Here is a 27,561-nt window from a genome sequence, read left to right as displayed (position 1 = left end):
CATTCCCATAAAATATACAAGACATGAGGTTCATGCAGGCAAGATAATGCTAGTTTATTTATGACTTTAACATCCGAAATCCATTAAACCGGACTGAATTATGAATGTGAACAGGGAAACAACGCTATCAACTCTTTTTTTTTAAATTCACGATGGCATTTTCTTGTTCCTTCGATGGTATGTTAATAAGCAATACCCTTGGGATCAAATACATAAAAAGCTTCTCAGCCATTGTGATACTTGCTTCATGAAATTCCATTCACAAAAGAGGTCCTCCCTACCTAAACTAGTAGCTCTGAATTGCGCATGCGCGCTGAAGGACACGCGGTCTCGAATTGTTCCCCGTTGTTTAATTCGTCTTCCAAATCACTGCCGAAGTTGCCATGGCAACTGGACCAATCAATTCCCGAACTCACTGCAGACAATGCAGGTGTTAAGACCCTCGTAGAGACGGCCAATCACCATATTTCCCAGAGGCAATTTATCTCTGGGGTATATACAGATTGTATCGTTGGCACTTAATTTCTAATGAACAGAACCCAAGAGGACGGCAGATAGTGAAGTCGGCGGCCGACAACTTGTCAAGAGACGTTCTCAAAACGGACTCCAAGATTTTGTTTTTGCGAATCAAAGGTCGATATTATTCCAACTGAATAGAGTCCTTGCTTACAATGCAATGTAAAGATTTTCAGACCAGTTTCGTTTGTCTGACGTTGGATGTGTGGTTCGGTTATTGCCAAGAGTGAATTCTTGTGTTCAAGTACCCAGTACCACCGATGATGTAATTCGCCGTTATCCTCATGCTTAACTATCTGCATCTTGCGTTACTGTCCTATTTTCTTACAATGGCCAGCAGTTACATGAGCACCTATACTCTAGAAGCTCTAGCCCCGGTGAACTGTTCGTCCATATACTCCAGCGCCTTGGCCGACGTTTCAGCTAGGCTTGCCTTGGGGGAGATCAACGCTTCAACTCCTGGGATCATACCGGCCAACGTCACGCTGGCACTCCGCGTACGGGAGACTCACTGCTCCTCGAACAAGGAGCTATTGTCGGTGGCGGCGTTGGCTTTGGACACGGACCTGGATGCCATTTTAGGCCCTGTACACTGGATGTCCTGCGACCCAGCAGCTCGGCTGGCCGAAGCTCGAGGTGTGCCTCTCGCTTCCTGGTCTTGTACCGATACCAGACTTGCTGACCATAACGCCTACCCAGCTTTCATAAGGATGAGCGTATCAGACGCCGAAGTTGCCAGAGCCTTTCTGGCGACGGTGGATCATTTCGGCTGGAAGTACTCCGCGATCCTTGCACTGGATGAGCCCCAATGGACAATTCTTGCCATTGAGATTAAAAATTCATTGAATGAGGGTGGATATGTCGTAGAACAATTTCTGACTGTAACTGTCGGAGCGGCTGATGACGAATTCAAGACTGCCTTGAAGAAAATCTTTTCACCCGTTAAAGGTAATCAGCCAAATATCGCTGTTGTTATGCCAGGGCACAGCAACAACTGAATTCACTTTGATAAAATTTAGTCTGTCTTTTGTATTCTGGCGTCAGTGATGCACAAAATAGTTATCAAATTTTGTTCTGATTAATACATATTATCGAATTCAAAATGGACATAAATCAGTCAATATGGATACTGGTTAATCAATCAATATGAATACTGATTGATCAATATCAATATATCACTTCTCAAATCATCTAAAAAGAAAAACACGGACATCCTGTCATTCCACCAGACTCACTCCTCAATCAATTTTTTATTTTATTTTACTTGGATAAAATTCATCCTTCAATCATTCTCATCATTTGCCTGAAATCTATCCACTTGCCTGAGTTTTTCCCAGCAGGTCTTTCTTGAGATTTTAAACACATAATTACAATTAAAGCGCGCAGTTGTGGCTTTTCCCCCTCAATTTCTTCAGTACAATCTGGAAAAAAATTACAGGAGCAAGAGAGAGATTACTCAATGAGGGATCGAAGGTAGAAGCGTTGAAGCCCGCCTTCGCACCATGCCTGCTCAGTGTTGCACCCAGTATATGTCGAAAGTGGGGGGGGGGCTCGGACCTCGATTCCCCACCCCCCCAAAAAATAGCTCACGATGCTCAACCCCCCCCCACACACACACCCACACACACTATGTTAGAGCTAGTAGTTTAAGATATAGATGTATATTGGATGTTTGAGTTTAGGAATAAAAACTGAATACCTTTTGGGGGGCTCAATCCCCCTAGCGGCGCCACCCCCAATGGGTATGTTACATGCCGAGTCAGTGTCCGGAGTCGTACACCCAGCGTTCACTTAACAGACTGGACTAAACTCATTTCGGTAAAAAGACTGTGACCCTTGTCCTTTCGTTCTATTCTGCAGCTAATCTTCAAGCTTTTGTGTATATTTCCAACCAACTACCGCGGAGCAGCTAACCACTGCGCGATTAAGTCGAAGGCGTTTGATACTTTCTGCACTCCGATAATTACTATAAATATCTCCTCTGTGGTCAGAGTTACAATCAGGATACAAGATTAAGACTCTCCGAAGGTGTTTTTCAAAATTAATGCTCTTGGTTGGGTCTATTTGTAGACTCTTTTTAAGTCATTGGGGCGCTCACGCTTGATTCTCTGATGTAAATTTTATTTTCTGAAAATTTTACCCTTTTGGGGTTTTCAGCTTTAGAAATCAGCGGAGTGGGTAAGTCGAAACGTCCTTTGTAGTTTTATAATTCAATTTTAGCTACTTTGCCTGCAGTTGACTATCTACGGTGTAATTTCTCTGTAAAAAGGTCTACTGTATCTATTCAAAATGGCAATAGAATGGATGTCTACATGAGTGATAAACTAGACAGTATTTGCCTTTTTATCATGAACGTCGTAGTGATGACAAGACCTGCCACGGTGCAATTTAGCTTTGTCACCGGGTGATATCAAAGACATAAGCGGCACCCTGATGTGATTGAACCGACAGTCATTTCGGGAACAAGATTCATTTGGAATTTCTCTAATTGGTCTTGAGACAGGTCGAGTGGATAGATATGCAATTTTGGCGTGATGGTCAACCATTTGCATTGATTCTAGTGTTTACGAGTTTGCATCGGGTGTTATTTTGAATCGATATACTTAGGCCTAACGTGCATTGTCAAAGCACCTTTCAAACATGCCTCCTTGAAGTGGAACTGTTCTTTCCATTGCAAGTAGGCACTCTCATTTCGTCCATTTTGTATCAAACTGTTTTAGACAACATTTCTCCCTTGAGATTAAGTAATTGCTTAAATACGTATCGATTAATATGTCAGCATGTGATGTTGCCTTCATCGCGTAATACGGTAAGAATGTTAACATCACAAACGTTCTTTTACTTTCACTGTAGCCTGATTTTCGAACCTCTATTACTGTCGTTTCCCTTTTGATGTTGTCTGTTTCCACTCCAGAAAGTATTCTTACTGCTATCAAACAGAATAGTCTTGCAGAATGGAAGACATAAGATTGACAAAAGCAGTATAAATTCTTTGAAATGACGCCTGATGTTCGTCTTTGGTTTCTCTTTTGGGAGGCGCCATTTCATTTTAATTTCACTGCATGTGATATTGCTGTTTCTCTTTTTTTGTTAGGCACTGGGTCACGGATTTCCATGTTATGCTCAGATAACAGGTAGAATGAAAAACATGACAACTGAAATGAATTTCATTTACAACAAGCTGAATTAAATGTTTGACCAAGCAGAAATCATAATCAATTTCATTGGAACACGTGAACTTATCTCAAGGTTCAAGATATTTGGCAAAACAACTCTGCGATCATGTCAGTAAAAATCTAGGTCCGATATATCAACAATTAAATTAGCTCTACCAGATATGTACGTTTTTTCTTGAATAAACACCACTCGCTAACAGTGTGACATTTAATTGCAGATTCAGTCATGCATTGGCTAAATTGCAATCTGTGGGATTCGGCTCCGCCGTGCATTGTAAGGTCACACTACGGCGGGAGATTTGCCTTTTGGGGGAAAGATTATAAGTCTAGTTGATGTCTTCAGCTTTCAAACCCAAATACACGGACAAATTGTGAGCATGAGGACTGAAAAACCGAACAAAAGAGCGGACCCAGAGCCAAATTTTCTGAGGGAAGGAGGCAATTTTCTTTTGGGGAGAGGGGGATTTGCAATTTTTTTCATAACCATTTATGCTCTTTCTGAAGGGTGAGGCTACCTGTGAGGGCTTTTTATCACCTTGGAAGGAAAGGAAAGGAAACAGACTTAACAATCGCCTTTATCTCACTAAAAAAACAAAAATGAAAAGTTTTGAGATGATACCCATGTCCCCGTTGCCCCATTCACAGGTGGTGTGAGCCCCACTTTGGGATCTCATCTTACATCGGGTAGATCTGTCCTCATTGCAAGGTATAATATCAAATCAATAGCAGGCTGTAAATACGTCGTAACACTCATTTTTTTGTAAATTTTAAATTCTGTTACCTGTCTCTGTATTATTTAATTTTTAATGATGGGCATATTGAAATGGCTTGACCGAAGGCAACGACCGTGCACACTGAGAATCAATGAGTGTTTGTGATCTTTGTGGGTGGTTTTACACAAAACTTGCATTTTTCCTTTGTTTTTTCTCCAAAGGAATGGTGCCGACCTCAATCTGATTAGAATATCTGACATGGTGCCGACCTCTATCTGATTAGAATATCTGACATAATGATAACAAGCTATATATGGTACAGGAATCCAATGCTCTGAATATGTGTGTGATCAGGAAACGACAAAACGGAAATTCTTGAGGCGAGATCTGTAGATTATTTAGTTTGGAATGGAGCTCTTTTCTTTTCCGCGTTTATTAATAAGAGAATAGATATGTGCTTGGCCGTGCACACAGACTCTTGACCAATCAGAATCAATTTAACTTTCTCGTATCCAAGTGCCATTGCGTGAGGCAGGCATTATCACTCATCAGCGGGGATTATCAAATTTTAATACACGATCCAGTTGCACGTTGTTGAATAGGGAGACTGAGGTATTTTTAAATAGTAAATTATAACTTATTATAGTCATATAAGGCTTGAACATGATGGCCGTATGTTAAACCTCAACTTGTGCCTTATTTTGAGCAATAAACTGTACCAAAATTCTCGATGGATAGTTGTGCATAATGGATTGGCGCAATTATTTGTCTACTTGTCTTAGTCGTGTTTCATTGGGGTTCTACCTCCTCGGTTTGGTTACATCAGCGCTTGAACCGAGCTTTCCTTGTCGAAGTACATCTAATTTACCGACAAAATTGAAGAGCCTCTTCTCCGGTCGGTCCATTGTCAGATAAAGAGTGGCTGATTGTAGAAGACAATCGTTAGACTCTACGAGACTCGCTGTCTTATTTTAACTCCTTACCATCTTCAAGCAGAGACAGGAAAGTACAGAATACGTTTTTATTCTTTTTCTCCCTTCAGTTATCCGAGTCGTTAAACTCTTGATTCAATTAGTGATAAACCGGAGTCTTAAATATACGCGCATCCTTTCAATGGCTAAGTGAATTGAACGTAGGCCTACACATTTCTGATAATCAATGATAATTTTTAATCTGAATATGGATGAATTTTTTTTTTAAGTTTCTCATAAAATGATGTTCGTACATAATCCAGCCCCCGAGACGTTGATGATTCAGATAGGAACTGCATAGATATTGCAAGGTAATCTTTACGCTGCCTGTGAAATCCTCAGGATTCAATTTTCTTTCTCTCCTTACCATTTTTTTTAAAAATCAGTCACAGCTGCAATGTTGTCATATCAATTAATGTAAGTGACTTTACAATGTTCATGTGTCTTACCTCTATACTTCTTGCAGTAGTATAATATTTTACAAAGCTTGATTTACGGTAAACCTCGTTATTCCAAGTCACCTCATTCTGATCTTCTCGTTGACAAATTTGAGATGACGTCTAATGATATGCTTCTTTCTCATGAAGAGACGCTGATATCTCCTTGGGCGGTTTACATCGGTTACATTCAATTAGCATAAATTTGTTTCGTGAGCTCCTGTTTCTTCTGGCGAGTAAAAATGTCACACAAAGTTGCACAAAATATGAAACGTACGATTGTCAGCAGTCAATTGCGGCTTCCAGCGATGCCCAAGATTTGTTGGCTTGACATGAAAGCTTTCAAATTGGGGGTAAAGGTTGCATATTTATTTTGGACAGCAGAAGTGTTAATCAAATAAATAGCTGTTTTCAACAACTGGATTTTTTCTCTGCGAAAGAAAACTTAACAAGAATAAAACGTCCTATTTTGAAAATATGAAGGAATTATAACAGAAGGGTTCAATTCTGAGGTTTTTACTTTCATGAAAGACCTTTTAGAAGGAGAATGCCGAAGGAGAACACCTGTAATGATATCTTGGTAGGTATTATACACCGACCGAAAAATTTACATGTGTCTGTTATGAGGATGTGTGTGTAAGCATTGCTATCTCGTTACGAAATTCAGAGCCTTGTTATGTAGTGCTGGTATCAAGCATGTGTTGAAATCGAAGCCATTTCGAAGCTTGCCATATCATCAATGTTGTGCAAGCTTCGCTTTCTCTACAGATATAAGCCAGACAGGACTCAGTGCCAGGCGAATACCTCGACCAAGCGGTCAATCACATCCAAATTCAAACACATGCAACGTACGCAGAAGCAAGACTTTCGTGGACTATTTGTGGGAAGGTGATACTGAAGCAACTTAAGAAGTGATGGATGCAGAGACTGCCAGGGATATTTTATCTTCAAACATAAGGACTAAAAGGAATGCTTCGAACGAGTGCAAAAGGCGAAAATAATTATGTCCTTACATTCATGCACCAGCCATACCAGCGCAGGAACGTCACTCATCCCAGCACACTGTTTGACTTACCACGCACTTTTTTCGCGGGAAAAAAAGCAAGGCAGTCATCTGACTGTAATCACATTATATGGTGTGCCGTAGACGTTGGTACTTCATCACCCTCAATTAGGCGTTGTTGATCACTGCAATTGAGTTATCATTGTTCAGTCTCAATGCCCTGGGTATAGGTGTATCAAATACTGAATTGCATCTGTCACAGCAGCCATTGCTCCCAGTAATATCATAATCTCATCGGTTTACAATGTACCTGTACGTCTCAAGCGTATCCTTTTAGATCGTCGTTAATCTGTGATTCCTCCGGTATACCCGTCCACTTGGTGAACCATGGCATGTACTGGTGGAATTGTCGAATTTAAAGACACACCTCTGTAAGAGTTATATAGCTTCTTTTTTGTAGACAAAAAACATGAGTGATGTCTTGTGAAAGTTGCCTGCATGTGATTTTGGGAAATACGGCTGTACTTTGGTGTATAACGCTGATTGTAAAGATAACGGATTGTCCTGTTAAGACATCCAACATTTTGAAGTTGCCCGGTGCCGTGTTGGGGCCGCTCGTTTGTTGCTAGGATACTGGTAAGATTTTGCTGAGTGCTTCGTGGGAAGACATCATCGTCCAGGAGGTGTGGATGCAATTATCTCTCTACCTGAAAATGAAGGCATTTGTATCGATCAAACTGGATGAAGATAATGTTGGAATGTCAGGGGTTTAATATTAGAATTTCAAGTTCCCTGGATGTAACGATTAGCGTAGAATGTTAGTGTGCTATTTTAAACTATAAGGGAAGCCCTTCTATTGCTCTTCAGTCTTCAGATGTATCTCTTTTTCATTGACAACCAAAAGGTTCATAGTATTGATGAAAATGAGAGTTGTGTGACATGTACTAAGATATAAGAGATCCAACTAATACAACTTCAGAAAATAAGAAAGTCACGAGATAAGCACGATATTATCATAATTGCCCATGGGTCAGAGATAACAACACTGACTTTTGCCGTCTTGCCTGAAACTTCAAGTATAACAAGGGTTTGCGGTTGGAGTGATACAGAAAGATTACTCAAGTCACGGTCTGAAGAAAAACCTTTACATCTGCATCAACATGTCACCTAAAATACTCAGAAGCGCATTGTTTGCCCACTCGTTTTACCTGTTTATGCCAGCCCCATACAATGTCGGTGCAAAAAAACACTCCATGATAAACTTGAAAACAGAGCTTTAAGTTATTTTCAAAGAAATATGTTTGAAACGGTAATGATTGTTTCCATATTTTAGGTTGCAAGCAAACGGAATAACAATGATATACAGTGCATAGGGATCTCACAGTGATATGCACTTAATAAGAATGGGTTATTTTCATTTTTAAGGATTTAAAATGAAATTTCTTAGGAAGCAATGTCGTAGTGAACTACTGAAGATATCTCCAAAAAATATTCATTTCGTTTGTCATTGAGTTTCCTGAAATTATCGAAGTCTTTCTTCCACGCCGGTAGCACCAAACACTATTGCAGCATGGACAAAGACTCCCTCATTTACGAGATTCTAAGAGAAATGCCTTAACAAGAAGAGGTTTTCACAAAAGAAATACCAACCAATGAGAAAATGTGTGCTCTTGTACGGTGGTGATTAAATTGCACTGCCCACGTTGCTGTCGAGTGAGCCATTGCGAATACTACACCACAAAACGTTTTTGATTGCCTACAATCCTGCACAAACAATCAACCAAAATAATTTGAGTAAGAGATGAATTCGGGCATTGTTTTCTCTGTGAAAAGTTCCCGGTGATAGAGCCTTTGTGAGACAGAACATTCACCTTTCGGTTCCTTTCCGACTCGACAAATCGATGGAGATATTATCGGAGGTGTTGAGAGAGATGATGGCAACTCTTTGCAGCTTCGATCTCCTTCAAGATGACCGAATGAAGATGCATCCGTCAGACGATGAACACGCCTAGAGCGATGTCTTCAAGCTCTCAAGTATAATGTCTCGAGTGGAAGGACACACAACCTCGATCAGCTGTGGGACTCGATATTTCTTCACTATAGAAGAAAATAAAGGTTAAAAAAAATTCTGACTAGATGTACAAAATTCTTCTCCCTAAAAGAGAGATACCTTCAGCAGTAGAGCTATATAATTATCAGCATTGAAGTATTTGAAATTGGATAAACTGGACAGCTTATAGGTACTGACATACACGCATGCAGCGAGATATTAAAGGACAGACAGATGTGGAAATGATTGTCTGGTTGTGGAAGGATAAACGAAGGAGAAAGCAAAAACAAGACCGCAAAAGCAAAAACATCTCAAAGGGAGAATATACGCTTGCATCTTGCCTCTTTTTACAGCCAAATATGGTTGTGATATAGTTTTAGGAACAGTTTGTTCAGTTTCTTACAAGTGATCGGCGAGAAAGCAATACTCGAATTGTACTAAGCCGGAATTTGTGTCTGCACATTGCCTTCACTTTGGACCCTCTAGCTACAGGAGATCTGCAGGGCTAATGCTTACCCGGCAGAAAACTGTAGCCTTAGTTGTCCATAATAGTTAAAATGCACGTCTTGCAGTGAAGATAACAGAATGATTAATTCCTACAAACGCTTTGGAGCTATGAATGATGAATCAAAAAGTTACTATGGGCTGAAACGAAGGATGCAGTTTCATTAGAGCATTTAATTATTAAATTGATGAACTTTTTCACTTGCTTCACCCACGATGTTATTGTATTCACTGGCATATGGAGAGACATCTTGACCGTGATTTCCCGTGTAGAACGCTGAGATGAGGATGTTTAATGTGTGCTCAGCTGGACTGGATTTCAATTAACTCACTCGTATTTGTGTTACTGAAAGATTATTCCGGCTATGAAATCCGGTCGACAGTCTTAATCTTTAGGTTGACCTTTTGGACTGCATACACGCCAGCAATAATTCATTTGATTGGTCGGTTCAGTACCGTTCTTTTTCCTTTCGCATCAAATGAAGTTTCCCCTTCCGTAAAATTATGTCTTCTGTTCTGGAAACCCTGAACCCACGGGATTTACGTCATCTCAAGCCTATTGTGCTTGATATCATTTCTACACGGTTACTATTTTGATGCTTTGTAGAATGTTACTATGATTTTTGACCTCAAAATTTGAAATGTATATTTGAAATTTGAAATGTGTATTTTATTTTGCTGCTTATTTTCGCATTGCTTCTAAAATGGACAGGAACAATGCGAGTTACTAGTACATGTATATTAAGAAACCGCATGCCGGGGGGCACGTCCGATCCTAAGGTCTTATACAAGCTGTGTGTATATAATATCGTAGGTCTCAGCTGGAACAAGATTGACTTTTCAGGTGTGTCAAGTTACCGCTTGGGCTGAGAAAAGTGTTGACAAAGCCTGGTCTTGTCACTCCTCATGAATAATTTTAGCATGTAGTACACCACGAACAATTGCGTTAATATCAAACTTATCTCTGACTTTAATTTTCACTTGCAACTTTTTGTAAAGTACTACCATTACATAAAGTGTACTTGCAGGGAAATGTCCCCAATTTTATTTTGTCTTTTTTCTTCATTTTCATTACCAATCATAGCAATAATAGTATGCATGCCCTCCCCTGCTCTTGGGACAGACGACCAGAACAACTTACTACTCGCTGCATCAGATCTCGACATGACCACTGGTAGTTACGCTTTTTTCCTCGTTAGTACACTATTTGGGGTTCGGCTGGAGACCCATAACTGGTTCAGATCACACCAAACCAGTCAGAACCGGCTGAAGTCAGCTTACGAGGCAGCGTTTGTACTGACGGTGCAACCAGCTGGTCTGGGGACGCGTTACGAGCAAGGAATGGACAGATTTCATAAGACACTGGACGGCGAGCCGTTTGCCAGTAAGATTGCAGGTCATGAGGTAAGATTGCTCAAGTTTTTGACAACATTTGGCGATGTTAAGTTATGACTGTCGAGTATCAAAGCAACCACTTGTATTGTTAATTCCATATTGGAAGTGCAGTTTTGAATCTGTTTTATGACGTTTGCCACTTCCCCGCAACTGATAAACCCTTCAAATGTAGTCCATGTCACTTCACCCTTTTAATTTGTCTATATCCTTATTTTTTAGTTCACAAGGGGTTATGGTTAATGCCACACCAAACTCTGTTAGCATGTCTTAATTAGCTGAGGAGATGTGAATAATTTCACGGAGATGCAATCTGCGCTTGAATTTCTTTTGCTTTCCAATTCCTCTCCAGGTTTCTACGCTGTTCGGTTATGTCTACGACTCCGTGTATCTCTATGCAAGAGCCGTCGGCTCTACTTGGAAAACTGTTAAACCGTCTCCCACGGCTGTTTGGGCCGCCATGCGCAATCTCACATTCGAGGGCATCTCGGGAAATGTCACAATTGACGCCGAGGGTGCTCGGGTCTTTGAGTTTGTTCTTCTGGACTACAAAGCAGAGTCCCAAAGATTTGGGGTCGTCAAAACTATTGAGCGGGCAGATGACAAGAGTGATATGGGAGAGGGTCAATATTTAGTCCGAGAATTGGCGGGAAGTGAAGTGCAATGGCCACAAGGCAGTGTGCTTGGTCCAGATGAACAGTGCATTTTGGACGGTACTGTTTGCCCCACTGACATCCCTGGAGGTATGTGTAAATCGAAGTTCAAACCGGTATCCAATCATGGTTCTTACTCCGATAAAATACCCGACAAGTTAACCACCGCTGAAGAAAACATAAGTAGGCCTAGGCCTATGTATCAAAGAGATAATCTTCAAGAAAATTTCAAGATGTCTTTGTTGCAAAATGACCAATTATAGACAAATTCTCTTACAGGGAATTTTTTGAATTGTCAATTTTCTTGGTGTTTTTGCAGGTCCAGTAGTGTCCACTGTGATAGCCGCAGTAGGGGGCGCCCTAGGCGTATGTCTGGCTATATCAGTTGCCATAGCAGTGGTTATTGTTGTCAGGTAAGTGATTTTCCTTGATCTCAAATCTGTTTTCTGTTTGAAGCTTTGTGGTATTTCACTGGCAAAACTCGAACATGTACACATTTATAATACTAACTTACTGGATTTTTGGCACCAAGTACAAAGCCAGTTTGTCGATCATTCTATGGACTTAGCATTTATAAAATCTACTTTGTTTTCATCCTAGGAGACGGATGTTAAAATCAGAAATGGCCAGCGGTTTGAACAAGGTCCTTATGACGGAAGGAGACTTGATGTTTGAGCGGTCGTCGGGGGAATTCGGAAGCTCACGGGTTAGTGAAGTTAATATTTTGCTGTTGTTTTGCAGCATTGTTTTGGCTTGTTCTTGAAAGAATCAAAGTGCCACTTGAATTTGTGTTTAGGTCTCAAGATCCAAGATGTTTATAAGCTAAAGTTAATGCCTTATGCGATAGTCGAAACGATGTAGTGAAAGTACACACAACAGTAAGCACGGCATCGTTTAAGAGGTAAATGCTGAAGTTCGGTTGCAAATGGAGTTTATGAAGTGATTGATAACATTCTGTGGTCGACAACCCGAGTAGCAAAAAGCAAACGAGCGGGAGGAGAAATAGTGTAGGTAAATGGACGAAATCTACAGCGAGTGAAAAGAAAACCAAATTGTAATCAAGAGTGAAAAAGGTCTCCCGATGCCCCGGCCGAATGTTTCAATGGAGTTTAAGAAGCAGACATGTTGATCAATTTCAAATCAGAAATTTCCTGTTTGGGTTTTACTTCATTCAACGAGCTTCACTTCGATCAACAAGCCAATTTTTAGCATTATTCCTTTTATTGGAGCTAGGCCTTATTGGCTCTATACTGTGTGCCCCTATGGTATCTCCTGCCCAGGCGTTTTGCATACTTCAGTCCTGTCTATAATATTTGAGTTGTATTATTGTACTCGTCTCTGTGCTTGATAAAAACATATCGTGGGGCAATATGAAATATTTTCTGCATGAAGCTGCTCACCAAGGAAAAGTCGTATCCCTCAATTTTTACTGGAAAAATATTTGACAAAATACCTCTTTTTCCTTTACTGAAATGATAGTGACTTTGCTCATAACTGCTGTTGACGTACCAGAAAGCAAAAGACTTTCAGAGTTTCATAACAGTTCTCTAAAGAAAAGTGAAATGACGGGAAATAATTTGTCAACTTAAAAGGATCCATACTTCGAAACCTTAAGCCGTGCTGAACCGATTTTTTTGTGTTCAAGACAAACAGTAGTCGAGTATGTGATCATATTAATGTGATTCTAGCCTGAGTTCGTAGACTTAAATTTTCATTCATGAAAAGTTGAGCGGACAGTGAAAGCGCTTTTTCAAAGAAGTATCCATTTTAATGTTCTAAAAGCCTACCATTCATATGACCTACTGTTCCGTCCATTGGTAGTCTGTTGTAATGAAGCAATCTTGAAAGGTATCGTGGATTCCTCGCGCTGTGTCGTAACCCCAGGCGATTCTAGGGTCACCAAACCGATAGGCCATCCGAGCGACACTAATTGCTAATTCTACTCGCGGATCTCATCGCTTCAAAAATTGCAACGTCGCTGTGTCACAAAAGGCCATACCCTTCATTATTGTTTTATGGACAAGTGCTACCGACTCGGCTCGTCGGCAGCACTCGAAACAGATTTAATTTTTGATAGTGGTGTCTTTTTTGGCGTCGTTCCGACATCACTAATCCAAATGGACGCCCTCAGATGATCGTGAATTCAGATTTTACCTTGAAGTATTCTCGTCGATTTCTCTTTATGGTCAGATGGCCAAAGAAAAATATCTTACGAACAGGAGTTTTTTGTCTTGTTCCACATATCGTTCGTTTTTCAATATTCATGTACCTTAAGAAGGTGTTTCAACCTTGGGATGACTACATAAAATAAGAACAGAGCTCACTGTAACCTTTTGAAGCTCTTTAGAACTAAATTATTCTGAGCAGCTATGGTCTTAATTTTAAGCCCAAACCTGGCCCTCACCAAACACTGATAATGTATAAAACCTGCAGTAACAGGGAGTTATATTGCTATATCGCTAGTGATACATTAATAGGTGCTATATTTTTTGAGAGACAAATATCTTGCTTCGTCGGAATAACTGCATTTGATTTGAAAACCATTGAGGTTATTGGCGTAAATTTCTGTGTTTATGATTTTGAATAAAAAGCACTCATATACGTATAACTCATATACGCTTTCTCACAGAGTTTCCACAGTAGCTTTTCTCACAGCAGTTCCTTTGTTTCCTACTTAATGATAGTTTAAAAGAGACTGTGATTTCTCTGAGTATGGTTATTACTGTCAGGGTATTCCGGATAGTAGAAGGACTCAAGGGAGCCAACAGACACTCAAGGAAAGATCCATCCATTCAGGTCAAAGAAAGGAATCCGTCCCAGCCAAGATCGAAATCACTAAGCGCTACAAAGTGGCCCGTTATAATGTAAGTAGCTGAGGTTTCTCAAATGTTGCATTTCTTTGTCTCATTTCCTTTCCTATTTGCATTGAGGTCCATCGGGCGCTTTTAACAGCTGGAATTCGCCGCAAATGTTTAAAATCCCATCTAGAAAGCAGCATTTCAGATTTCAGCTAAAATTGCAGCCGATGACTGCTATGCTTTGATGGACTTGCATTGAGAAGTGAACATTTCAATCGCACAAATTTGCTGCGGCAAATTACCACGGTTTGATATCAAAATGACACAAGTGAGTCTTAGCAATACAATTAAATCCACGTGTTTATCGCTCCTAGATTCTAAATTAGGGTTTTTGTTTGAAAAACTTTTCGAGGTTTTAAGGATGAATTACGTTTGTTCATTAGAATCAGATGGAAATCCGAGAAATGGGCTCAAATTCGAAAATTTGTTTAAATGATACAGTCACAAGTCGTGGTTTTCAATTTACAACGGTTTTACTTTGAGTAAGGGTCCTGGTCCCCTGTTGTATACATTGTTTTTGAAAATCAACTTTTTTGTAAGTAAAAATTCCAAACAAAGTTATTCAATTACTTCCTCTCATATTCCTCTTGTGCAAAGAAGTGACGTCAAAATGTGAGCAATATATAACAACTTCGCCCGAAATGATCTCCGATATTGTTGGTGATGGTCGAAACCACACGAAAATGCCATTTTTATGTGAATGATAGCAATAAAGCGTAAGAATTCCTAACATAATATTGGTTTGGCAATCAATCATCCATGATTTGCTGTCATGGAGACTGACACAATAACATATTCATTATCTAATACCGACCTGGCAATTTAGGCTGGCATACGCAAAGCGGACGTTGACGTTTTGTCTTAGGGACAAACCAGAGCCAACAGTACCGGTCAAAAAGATATCCTGTCTGGTCCAGTTTGGTCGTGATCGGACAAAAAGAACAAAGTCTCGCAAAACGTGTTCTCGCGGTAGCAACGTGAATTACCGTCAGAGAAAAACGCGCCTGACCGAGCAATTATTGACTGAGTCTAATGTCGAGAAATTTATACAAGTGAAATGGAAACCGAGTCTGTAACGTCGAAAACTAATATTGATCGTGCCATTCCCAAAGTGTACATACTTCAAGAGAGCGGTGACTGTGAAGAAAGCTATGTCTATGCATACACATATTGCAAGCCATTAAACGCCTGAACAAGAAATAAGGTGCAACTTTACCCGCAGCCGAGGGGAACATATATTTTGTGCCGATAGATTCTAATGTTGTGTATGGATGTTTTGTTGTCTCCTTCAAGCAATTTAAGCCAAGTTCTCTTTCCTTCGTTCACTGTCTTGGCGTTGAGAGAAATCAAACTGGTTTTATATTTGTTGATGCAACTTGAATATTGTAGTTGAACATTTTAATTTTTTTCCGATTGCAGGGAATCGCGGTAGGATAGTCATGTTATTATTAACACAGCCTCCTAGACCTATCCAGGTATTTGTCACAAGGGAATGACCATTCACAAGAAAGAAGATTACTGTCCATTCCGTCAATGCCCTACGAATATTCGTTATCGCGCTGTTTAGTTATACATAGGTTAAACTTTGCCCAACTTACAGATGGAATTAATTCAATATTCTGTTTCATTATTAAACTAGTGAAAATGAGAAGGCCTAGCTTCTTTGTCATACTGTCTAAAACTGTATCTTAGATTAATATGCAAGACCACGGGCAAAGATCTTGCATCTCCCGCAAGCAATATATCATTGCGAGTCTTAGATTGTAGGAAAGGAGAATGCATCATCAATAAGGAATCAAGATGGAACCCATTGCAAGACGGAATACCGTCTAGTATTGAAATGATTGATTCCGAATACCAACTTTATTATTCGTTCAAATGATTACGAGTACTTTTTATGTAGCAGTTGGGTACTTTTGACTTTCGGATTTGACTCAAATATTCTGGACATTCGATTAAGTCGATTTAAAGTAAATTTGATTTGATATTCGAGTCCAACCACGAATGAAATTCAATCAGGGTTCTGGATCCTGCATTGTAAATGGCGTCCCTCCATGACCAAAATAAAAATTAATGGTTGAAAGTTCTTTAAAAGAGAAATAATCCATTCGAATATTGTCTGCGGAATGCGCCAAGCAAACAGACTGTCACAGCCATTTCCAGATAACCGTGTAACAGTCCAGACTTCATTATTACTCGGAAGTTCTTATTCATCTCTTGCGCCCTGTGCTCCATGCATTTTATGGATGAATAAACACTATAAATCTGAGGGTTCACAGAGTATTCTCCCAATTGCTTGGCATTCGTGCAATCAGAACTTTATGTGCGATTTTCTCTGTTGGGGCTATGGGATGTTGAATGGGAAATGCCTTCATCGATAATTCATCACTTTTTCCTCTTCTTTTGTACCTAGGGAGAACTGGTTTTTGTCAAGAACATTAAAAGGCCAACGTTCGAAATAAAAAGCTCACTACTGCGACAGATGAAGTCGGTAAGAACTGCATTTGGTTGTAGCTTTAACGGTCTCATTCTGTGGTGACTGATAATGGCTGTATTGCTATCGACGCATTTTAAGCCCTATTCGGAAATCATGAGTGAATGCCTGGAGTTACTTAACAAACAAAACAAATAAAAACAAAAACATGCTATGCCTGTGATATAAAACGTCACAGATCACCCATTATTATTCTACTGAGCTAACCAGTAAGTCTTTCATAGATCTTGCTCAAAATTAAAAGGAGGTAAACAACCAATCAAAAGCATTTAAGAAAAGCAATACTTACATACTAAAGAAAACCTTTTGGTCAATTTATTGAAAGTGGAGGATATTTCAAATCCTATAAATTTAACGCTGTTCTGTCTCAACGTTCAAGCATCGTCTAGGATATTAAAATCTGTAGTCATATCTAGTCAATCTACTGTGGACTATTTCACATCAAACAATGAACGTGTGAGTTATTGACTTTTGTGCGGGAATGGTGCTACAAATGCAATCTCTGTTCCTTTTACCGCAAAAGGGCACGCATGCTAAACCGTGAACCATTTCAAACGAAATTTATTTCTGTGAGACAGTGACACATGACAAAGTGTTCATTAATCGATTGAAACAATCCGGGTTTTTAAGTGAGGGGAAAGAATTGAGTCAAAATGGAAAAGTTAGAAAACCCCCCTCTAAGCTTACAAAACCGTATTTCAGAAATATAAAAAGAACATTGCGAGCTGTGTCAGGATAAGAGATGAAAGGACTGGGTGAGTAGGGCGAACAGGCTAATAGATTGGGGACATAGAAATACAAAGTTTTGTTTATCGTCTGTGTTAATATCTAAAGGAATTACCTTTTACAAGGCTTAAAGAGATTTTCGACTACTATGCAGAGTTTAGGGTGGCTGCTTCAAGATGTTGATATTTTATGAGAGAAAATCACTCAATTAGATAACACTGACATCTTAGGCTTTATAGCCAAATTTAGAGAGGAAGAATTTTATTAACCATAGCAGCAGTAATTAAAATTATGATACATCCCAGAAGAAAATTTAAACAAAAAACTAACAAGTTTGTTCAAGAAGAGGACAAATTGTAAAGCAGAGTTACGTAACTTAGACTGATTGGTAGCGCTTAAAAATAACAAAAATCCGTTTTGTATTTACACTCTGTTATAAAAATAGAGCATTCATCAAAAAAATAAAAATACTGCCGTCTACTATTCCGTTATAGGTCAAACAATATGAAAAAAGCAATTGCTTGATGGACTTTACCTTAATAAGTCACCAAGTAGCCTCCAAAAAGTTGAGTGGTTACTAGGTATCTGTAGATGGCCTGTCACATCCAGTTTTTGTGTCGATAGCCTCCGACTCCTGCTCAATGTGATTAAGAACGTTTGCTTGATGCATCTATCATAGTTTTTGAGAAAACCTCAGACACGACCTGCAGCTTTGACGTACCAGTCTGTAGGCCTACTTCTTGCCTTCGATCCAGTCAAGTACAAGTGGTAGGCACTGCAGCAAAGGACTTTGAAAGGCGCCAATTATGTCAATTGCCACAGCAACTACGAAATTCTAAATGCCATTAGCATTTTCATAGAAAAGGTTGATACGAATCTGTGGCAACCAATAAATCTTTCAAACTGTGATTTTATAGTTCAAGGCTAGGCCAAATATAAAACAGAACCTTAGTAAATGATTTATGTTGGTGTGGAATTACAACGTAACAGTTATATCTAAGGGTGCACTATTTGGTTTGTAATATGAGAACTATCCTAATACGTTTTTATTAATGTGAAATCATGTCTAAGCACTTCTAAATCATCCTGTGCGTGCGCACACTCACGTGACTTGCCCTTAATATTGCCCTCAAGCGTTCAACGCCTGTTTGATTAACGAGTTGTGGCTTACTTGCAGGTCCGCGATTTACGACACGAAAACATCAACCCTTTTATTGGCTGTTACTCAGAGCCAGGCGATTACTACTGGGTGTATGAATATTGTACCCGAATGAGCCTCAGGGTAGGTAAACTGCTATTTCTATGACTATATCCTTAAATATTCTGCCTTCTACTTCACTGAGTGTTAGACTGAAGTTAAGCAACCTTATTGGGGCATTTAAACCTTCCCTTTCTTTCCTTTTGGGGTAGGGTTCGGTTCGGTAGATGTGTTCGACTTTCTTAGCTACATGGGGAAAAAATAACACAGAATAAGTGTGTCTCATATTTTCGTCGGATTTCCCAGTATTACTATCGCAACAAGCATTCTTACGATTCCAAAAATGTTGCAAATAATGCCCCTTGTGCATGAAGAGACCTTCTAGATCTATCTTGAAAAGTAAAGGGAATTGCGTAGAATGAGAACTTTTTTTCTGTTTAATATGACGTCATATTTGTTAATACAGGAAATGTTGAAATTTTGAAAACCAAAGCAGCCCTACAGCTAAGCTAATTTTAAGCAAACTGCTTACAAATGATTCATTCCTGATTCCATTTGCCTCATGAAGATTCTGGCAATTTGAATTATTCATCTCATGAGGCAGTGGTGCTGACTGTCGTTCTTGTACCTACGGCAGCCTGCAGTGACCTTTCTGATAAAAAAATTCTAAGACATGCATTGATGATGGCATTCCACCTAAGGCACTGCCCTCGCACAACAGAGATATTTCCCTTCATTTTATTTTGCTGCTAAAGCTTCGACATCAAAATAAACAACATTAAATGTTATTATGAAATTATTTCTCTAAAATCGTCGGAATTTTAATTGTTTGTAGGATATCTACAGTAATGAAAACTTAAAATTGGATTGGACTTTCAAATCCTCTTTACTAGTGGATCTAGTCTCAGTAAGTACAGTTTGCTTCTCGAATTATTTTTCCTCTTTTGTATTTCTATGAGTGTTCTTGTTCCATATTCAGATTTTTTTCGAGCGATTTTAGGGGAAATTCTCTTGATTATCGAAGTCACTGGCCGTCGATGAGCCCACTGCCTGATTATTTTTGCCAATTTTAATTGCTGATTCAACGTTTCTTGCTCTTTGTGTTTGAAGAAAGTTTCATTTTTTCTCACAGAATTTGATTTTTCGAGGCACCCAACCTCATCATACAGACTTGAGTTCAATGTTGCGCAAACATTCTGTGTGTATTTCTTTTACTTCTTACTAAATTATAAAATGTAATCAGAATGGCTGACATTTCAAAACATTCAGAATTAGTCCACAAACTGGGTTCCGGAGCAATTTATACTCACAGCTTTCTGTAGATCAAAATTTTTGAAGGTAGTTACGTCTCTTTGTTCATATCTAAAGGGAATGCGGTATTTGCATGATAGTCCCGTCAAGCAACATGGTCGACTGACGTCATCAAATTGCGTCATCGACAGCAGATGGGTTCTGAAAGTGACCGATTATGGAATCCCTGCCATGTTGTCGACACAGGGCCATAGCGACGAGATTGTTTATGAAGAGCCTGAAGGTAACAGCTAGAGCTCTCTATCCAATCGGGTAGAATTGGCTGGTCAACTCCTTGCTAGGCGTATCTTCGAGGTTACGGCTGAAACAGGAGGCTAACCTGTTATGTTTTGTGTGAACTTTAAAATCAGACTGGGCTTCATTTTGCTAGGGTGACATGAGGTTAACATGAGTAACATAAGTAACACAGAGTAAATAACGCCTGGAAGGAGACTAGCATTATGTTTTCATTATGTCCTTCGAATTGACACTATTTTGATTGTGTTGTCAAAGCGCAGGTCGTAAAAGAATTCATCTTAAATTTATCATCATCATGTTATCAGGGTTAAATTGCCAATCAATGAATTGGACGAAAATTTGTGTATATTGATGTGCAGATTTATTGTGGACTGCACCTGAGCTTCTTCGCGATCCCGTCTTAAAGAGGACAGGAACGCCAAAGGGTGATTTCTACAGCTTTGCCATTATCCTGTCGGAAGTCCTGACGAGAGCTGAGCCGTTCTCCATGCTAAACATTACTCCAAAAGGTAAACATCAGAGCACTTATCAAAGACCAAATATCTACCGTGAGTTTGAGTTGGGCGAGACGCCCAAATGTTGTGGCAGTGTGCTTTGAAACGGTTCCGAGACAATTTTTATCGCATCTTTGTTTTGTTTGACCATAATGGGTGACTGAGGGGAAGATCTGAGATTTAATGGTGTTGCTTTCGATATTCCGCGTGTTCATCCCTTTTCCACTTATTCCACGGTGTTTCTGCCGTAAACCCACACACGCTACAGACACACGCAGCCTTTTTATAACAATCAGTATTTGGATAGCAACTAGTTTGACAGGAAATGGATGGCAAAATGTCATCAAATAAACCGAAGACTTTCCTTCCTGCAAGGCTGCATCACTGCTCTGTTGCATTCATTTTAATATCACTCGTGTTTATGATCCTGAAGTAAAATTTGTTTTTAAAAACTTGTTAGAGGAACATGTGCAACCTGCGGAGTAGCTGGCCACAATTTCCATATTTTTCTTCCGCAACCTTGGAGTCGCAGTTAATGAGAGTAATAATGCAGTAGCTGAGTTCCTATCTCGCCCATGTTGTCGCAATTAATGCAGCAAACATCCCCATTTTACGTCTGGCTGGAAGGAAAATTGAATTAACCTCCTTCTGAAAAAGGACAAATATTTCTTTCACCTGATTCTGTGTTAGAGATGGAGGTCTGGATGTACACGTGCTGCTGTACATAAGGGAGCCGATACGTGAAAGACACTCCGCGTTGAAATATTGAGAAATTTGTTTGGGTTAAATTTCTCTTAAAAATTCTCAAAAAGTGGTTCATAACATGAAAGCAGGCTGTTGTAAGACAGGAAATGATAGAATTCTGAAAACAACTGCAAAAGATATAGGTTATGTTATTTTTTCTTATTTACGTCATTGGCGGTTTGCTAATGAGTCTCTAATGTTTTCGTCAGCGATTAGGAAACCTCATCAGCCAACAAACCGGTAAATTGGGTTTCACTGGACATGTCTACCTGTATGTACCTTTGATCTGCAAACACGAAGGTTGTAAAGATCTCAATCATCGGCTCTACCCAAGTTGTACCACACACGTACGAGCGTTACTCCGTCCCTTGGGCCAGCGCTCGAAGTCACACATAATTTCACTTTGCCTAAGCAAACCCAACGATGTGTGGATATTGTCGTTAAAATCGAAGGATCAGTCGCTTTTGACGTGTTCACAAAATACGTGTATACCACCAACTCCAATGAGGCGGTAAATGGCGGCAGGGCGACAGTGCAGCGCGCGGAAATTCAAACGTGATAATTGTCACGTTTGTAGTCATGTTTGTCTTTCCTGTCAAACGTAGCACTTTGCTGTAATTTCAATGTGTTCCACGTATTTCTACTTATACTAAACTAAAACACACAATTCGTAAACACCATACAATCGCCAGTAATTATCGTTAGCTACATGACTACAAGACGAACCTTCGGTCTGTGGTGACCGACCTTTTTAGTCCAGGGCCAATTGACAAAAGAAAGGTACCGTACCCATGGCAACGGAACATGTGATCTATTAATCCAGGCACCACTCAATGTGCCCATCATGGAATGTTCCCACCGTGGTATATCTCAAATACAACAGTGAACATCTTTTCTTAGTCGGTAGATGAAAACGGCTTGATGCCTATATTAATTACTATAAACAAATTAGGCTTACCATCTTTAATACTTACAGCAATACAAAACAACACTGAACCAGGTCATTATTTCTTCCTTAGCCTGAATTTGAAACATTGTTACAATGAGCAAGAGGTTTCTTTTATGGAAGCGATCATTTCACGCTATTGTAAAAAGCTTGCAGTTGTTTGAACGTAATCTGTAATAAAAACAAACCTAACGCATCGTATCTTCTTTGCCTTCAGAAATAGTTGCCAAAGTCCGGAAGCCTCCGCCTCTTTGTCGACCCTCTGTGTCTCAGAATGAAGCACCAAGAGAAGTGATTGAAATCATGAAGCAGTGTTGGTCTGAGATGCCTGATATGAGGCTAGACTTTGGCTTCATTTACCAAGAATTCAAGAAACTCAACAGAGGAAGGTGAAAGGGAATAATGTACCGAAATGTCACTTCACTATGAGGACAGCTATAGGTTTAAATACTATTTTGCGTATCAATATTATGCCCCTAATTATCACCTGATTATAAGGTTCAACTATCACCACTACCTCAATAAAATCTTCCATGTCAAAAAAGCCTTACGCATTTTAAGAGAGCTGCAATGTTTTCCAAGGAAATGCAGCAAATGCCGTGTAACCGTCTTCCATTACAGACGGGCCAACATTGTGGACTCCATGTTTAAGATGCTTGAGAAATACTCCAATCATCTGGAGGACCTGATCCGGGAGAGAACGGCAGAGCTGGATGAGGAGAAGGCTAAAACAGATATGCTTCTCAACCGGATGCTTCCACCGTAAGGAACATCATAGCAGTCCTCCAAATTATACCATAGGCTCTATATTACTGCAATTTAAACGCCTAAACTTTTTACTATACCTGTAGTTGCTAAATTCTGCAAGAAGTTGAGTAAGCGTTGAGTAAGCAGGATGAAATATATTGTTTTAGTTTTGGATTAAAACTGTACACAGTCCGGCCATAGCTGATTTTGATAGCATCTCATCTAAGATTTTCCAGATGGGCGCGATAACCTTTTAATCCTACTTACTTCCTCAACTCCTACAGGAGTGTTGCTTCGGAATTGAAGGCAGGCCGCACTGTACCTCCAGTCAGTTTCTCCAGTGTCACCATCTTCTTCTCTGACATCGTTGGCTTCACAACAATCTCAGCTCAGAGCACCCCTTTTCAAGTGGTCGACTTCCTGAATGATTTGTACACGGCCTTCGATGACACACTGACCTACCACGACGTGTACAAGGTTGGTGTGGCTGGACGAAAAGTGTGGCCACCGAAATTTACCCCATGCATGCTCTCAGCATTATGCATTACGGTTTAAGTCTCCTAATCCAGCTAAGCACGCGTGCACGTGTTCTTTACACCACATTTTGTAAACAATTGGGCCGTCATCCAAGTCAGCACGTTGTATCTACAAATAATCAATTGCAATTTCTGACCGTGATGAGTTTTAATTTTCAATACATAACAGGTTGAGACCATCGGCGATGCGTACATGGTTGCCAGCGGCTTACCAATTACAAATGGGGACAAACATGCCGGCGAGATTGCCAATCTAGCCCTGGACCTTCTGCATGTTGCAGGCTTCCAGTTCACTATCAGACACATGCCTCATGTGCCGCTCCGATTGCGAATCGGCATCCATTCAGGTATTTAATACAAAATAATATCATTCAAGAAAACAGCAATGGATAACTCAGTCTTGCTGAGAGAAGCCGAAATTACAATTGTGCTCTACATATATTATAAGCGAACCGATATTACGCGGTATTTTTTTACCATAACCGTCAGCATGCTTCTCCTTTTGCATTTAGGGCACTGTGCAGCGGGTGTGGTTGGTCTTGCAATGCCAAGATATTGTCTATTCGGTGACACAATCAACACAGCATCTCGAATGGAGTCTAATGGCATGGGTAAGTTTTGTATTTGCCAAAATAAAACCAGTATTCGAATTTCAAGTTTTTCCCTTTAACTTTGTCCTGATTGAATCATTATTTTCATTGTCCACAGCGTTTCGCATCCACGTTAGCCAATCCACCCTGACGATTCTTGAAGACCTTGGTGGATACCAAGTCGAACTCAGGGGAGACGTGTACTTAAAGGTATTAAACTGACATATCAAAACTTTTCCCGATATACAAGATTTCAAACTGTGTTAAGGACGCCTGTAATAACGACAGAAGGGTCAAAGGGAGTCTATCGAGCATCGTATACGTAGTGCTTTGTTTTGAAAGCCATTACGTCAAAGGTTCGCGCGACGTAATTTTGACTAACGCTAAACAGATCGCCTCAACAAAATGGCGTCTCATTTTATAGGGTTGAATGGTCATCATGTAGCGACTGTGAGTTGTGTAATCGTGCCCTACTAGGACCTTCAGGCGCTGATGGCCTTGCTGTGAGGGTGTTTTCATGTTGATAGTGTTTGTCAGTTGATAAAAACATCTTATGCTTTTCTGTTCCTCTTTGATTCTCCAAGGGGAAAGGCATGGCGCGGACATATTGGTTAGTAGGAAGGAGTGGCTTCACAAAACCACTGCCTGATTGGAAGAGTGCCATAGAACCGTAAGTCTGAAATGGAGATAGGTCTCATCATGTCTTCAAAGTATATCCTGTGTAATTTAAACACCTTCCAAAAGTAACTTATTTTCATAATGTCATTCAAGCGTATTCCATGTGTGAACCTATGGCTGAGTTCTGAAGGATTCAAGTGTTCAAAGGGATGGGTAATAAGTAGGTAGCCTTCGACAGATTGCCCCTGACCGTAATTTCGAGTAGGTAGCCTATTTTGTACAGGGGATCTGCATTGCTTTCTTTTGTGCCTCATTTAAAGGGAAGTACAAACTCCGGCCATTCCTCCTGATCCACCATCAACGATTGTAACATCCACCATCAATCAAACTACATCCGATATTCAGCCGACGGACAGCTTATTAAATGGAAGACAGCGTGTTGGCTCAGTGTCTAGTCTCTTGACTGTCCCTGACGGTGCCTCCGACGCTGAGGTAGAACCAGACGACAATTCGTCCCTCTCCAACGATGAGGGTGTTTTGGCGACCGAAATGACAACGACTTTATATTCGCGCACCAGGGATTACTTGAGCAACATGTCAAGTAGCAGGCCAGGTAGTGGCATCAGCTTGGCCAATCCGAGTAGTCGCCCCTCTAGCCGGCCCGGTAGCGCCTCCTGGAGTGCCGTCGATCCTTCCAGCCGTCCGACTAGTCGTCTTTCTAGCCGTTTGTCTAATTTCCTTGCCAGTAGCCGTCCGTCCAGCCGTTCCCCATCACCTGCGTCAAGGTGCAGTAGCTCGCCCAAGCGACGTGTGCATATCGTCATTACAGACTCTGACATCACAACCAATGTCACAGCAAATGCGTAACTTCAAGTTCAAAAGTCACTGACCACGTAATCAGCATAATAGCATTGATGCCCATTGATGCCGAAGCATCATTATATCCCGCTTGGCTGTTTCTAATAGCAGCATAGTTATGTAATCGATTTAAGTCGGAACAGTTTTACAACAAATCAGCAATTTTTCTATTCGATTGTTGTTTTGGTAGCTTCGATCTTAGCTTACATTTTTTCAGCTTAGTTTTGATTCTAAAATTGCTTTCATTTGCCATCTAATATAAACGAACTTAATCACAAGCTTCACCCCAGTTAGAAGTTCCTTATTATTATTGCTTAACACGACTACGTTTCTCTATCATGATAATTTTAAACTAACAGTTTTTGTCTTTTTAAATTTACATAATACCATTCTTCATTTTTAAATTCAATTATTCTCACAATTTACATAGATAATGGCTACATACAAATTCTTTTTTGGATTATCTGGAAAATGGCTGATGTTTCTGTAGTTTTTGAGAAGCTTGCGGGCCCTAGTCAGGTCTGAAATAAGTTAATTTGAATCTACTAGAAAGACAAGCTCTGATGACAGCCATATAGAAGAGGGGGTTAGTTAAAGAGTGAGTGATTGTGAGTCTGTGGGTTATTGGAGGGAACAAATGTGAGAGTGTGGGACACGTCTGTGAGTACATAGACCTGTGAAATGAGTTATCAATAATGGTTTCATCTGAGGATTTAAATTTGATTTCGATTCATAAGCTTGCCATAATCATAACGGAAGTGATTTTATTAGCGAGTTGGAACAATACCAACATCTTGCCACAAAAGAACAAATTTATCGCTAAGAGATCAAAATAATTTAAATTTCGTAACATTTAAATTATAGGAGAATTGATTCAGGATGTTTAGTTAAGAATTATGTGTGTGCTTTTATATAACACTTAACGTGCAATAAGTAAAATAATGCTGTGCGACATTCGTGTATGAAGAAATTAACTTATTTGGACAGACAAGTTCATGTATTTATTTTGAAAGTTTATTTTCATGACTAGTATCAAAACGTATCAAATACTGATGTACAGGAGACTAAAAAATACCCAAATGATATTGGTCACCATGTTGCACTATTTTTGTATGCACTGTTTATACTCTTCATGACACAAAAAAGAAATTATGCATGTATGAACAATAATTTATCAGTTTCATTCTTTGTCAATCAGACTTGAATAAAATATATTGTGCAATGGAATTAATATATAAGTGAGAAAGTAGAACGATTAAAACACGTGTAAATGACAGAAATAGGAGGTTTGTGTGTTGTATTGAAATACATCGCATAAACACACTTAATGTGAGATTCTCTGAACGCGTGGTGGCGCTGTGTTCTTGCGTGATTATCCCAATTTGGCCCAATCACAGTTTGCACCCATTCGCAAAGTGCCGAATTTGTGCCAGAATACAGTTTTGGAGTATTCAAGGAACTCCCCGTCTCGCGTTAGATCAACAAGCTGCGCACATCCTTTTGAAATACTTAACTAAAACTTCTGATTTAATTCATTCATCAACAAAGAACCCATCATATACTCATGAAAATGTTTCACAAATTTCTTTAAGTATTCCTTTTTTCTTGTTATATATATGTGCGTATTTGACCAATAAAAAATTGCACAAAGAAAAAATTAACTGCATTCTTAAAGATTTGTATAAAAATATTTCAAATCAAAAAAAAAATTGTCCCAAGACTGCAATTTATCACTCTTAATTAGCCTTTCTTTGATCATCTCGTTTCATTATTTTCTTTCGTCGCTATC

At 39.7% G+C, this 27,561-nt stretch overlaps 1 protein-coding gene across 1 annotated transcript; it reads left to right on the top strand.

The window, feature by feature from the left end:
* The first annotated feature begins 284 nt into the window (after positions 1-284).
* LOC110981639 (retinal guanylyl cyclase 2-like) lies at positions 285-27,422 on the top strand. Its single transcript, XM_022239359.2, has 19 exons — positions 285-1,464; positions 10,455-10,774; positions 11,115-11,505; positions 11,735-11,828; positions 12,016-12,121; positions 14,145-14,279; positions 16,687-16,764; positions 18,671-18,775; positions 19,527-19,598; positions 20,060-20,225; positions 20,599-20,748; positions 22,641-22,812; positions 23,045-23,185; positions 23,455-23,647; positions 23,876-24,053; positions 24,219-24,317; positions 24,415-24,506; positions 24,881-24,966; positions 25,235-27,422. The coding sequence occupies exons 1-19, from the start codon at positions 801-803 to the stop codon at positions 25,779-25,781; spliced, it is 3,789 nt and encodes a 1,262-aa protein (XP_022095051.2). The 5' UTR covers positions 285-800; the 3' UTR covers positions 25,782-27,422.
* Positions 27,423-27,561: the final 139 nt, after the last annotated feature.

This window comes from Acanthaster planci, linkage group LG14, assembly GCF_054643075.1.
Source record: "Acanthaster planci isolate LZ-2023a linkage group LG14, COTS_SCS, whole genome shotgun sequence".
Taxonomy (NCBI): domain Eukaryota; kingdom Metazoa; phylum Echinodermata; class Asteroidea; order Valvatida; family Acanthasteridae; genus Acanthaster; species Acanthaster planci.
The sequence above is the reverse complement of the archived record's forward strand: the minus strand, read 5'-3'. Positions and strand labels throughout refer to the sequence as shown.

What these genes read in the sequence shown, in the direction of transcription:
- LOC110981639 (XM_022239359.2), top strand. Translation starts at nt 801, where the DNA reads ATGCTTAACTATCTGCATCTTGCGTTACTGTCCTATTTTCTTACAATG. An exon ending in CCCCACTGACATCCCTGGAG is followed by an intron (nt 11,506 to 11,734) that starts GTATGTGTAAAT and finishes GTGTTTTTGCAG; the next exon opens with GTCCAGTAGTGTCCACTGTG. An exon ending in GCGAATCGGCATCCATTCAG is followed by an intron (nt 24,054 to 24,218) that starts GTATTTAATACA and finishes TTTTGCATTTAG; the next exon opens with GGCACTGTGCAGCGGGTGTG.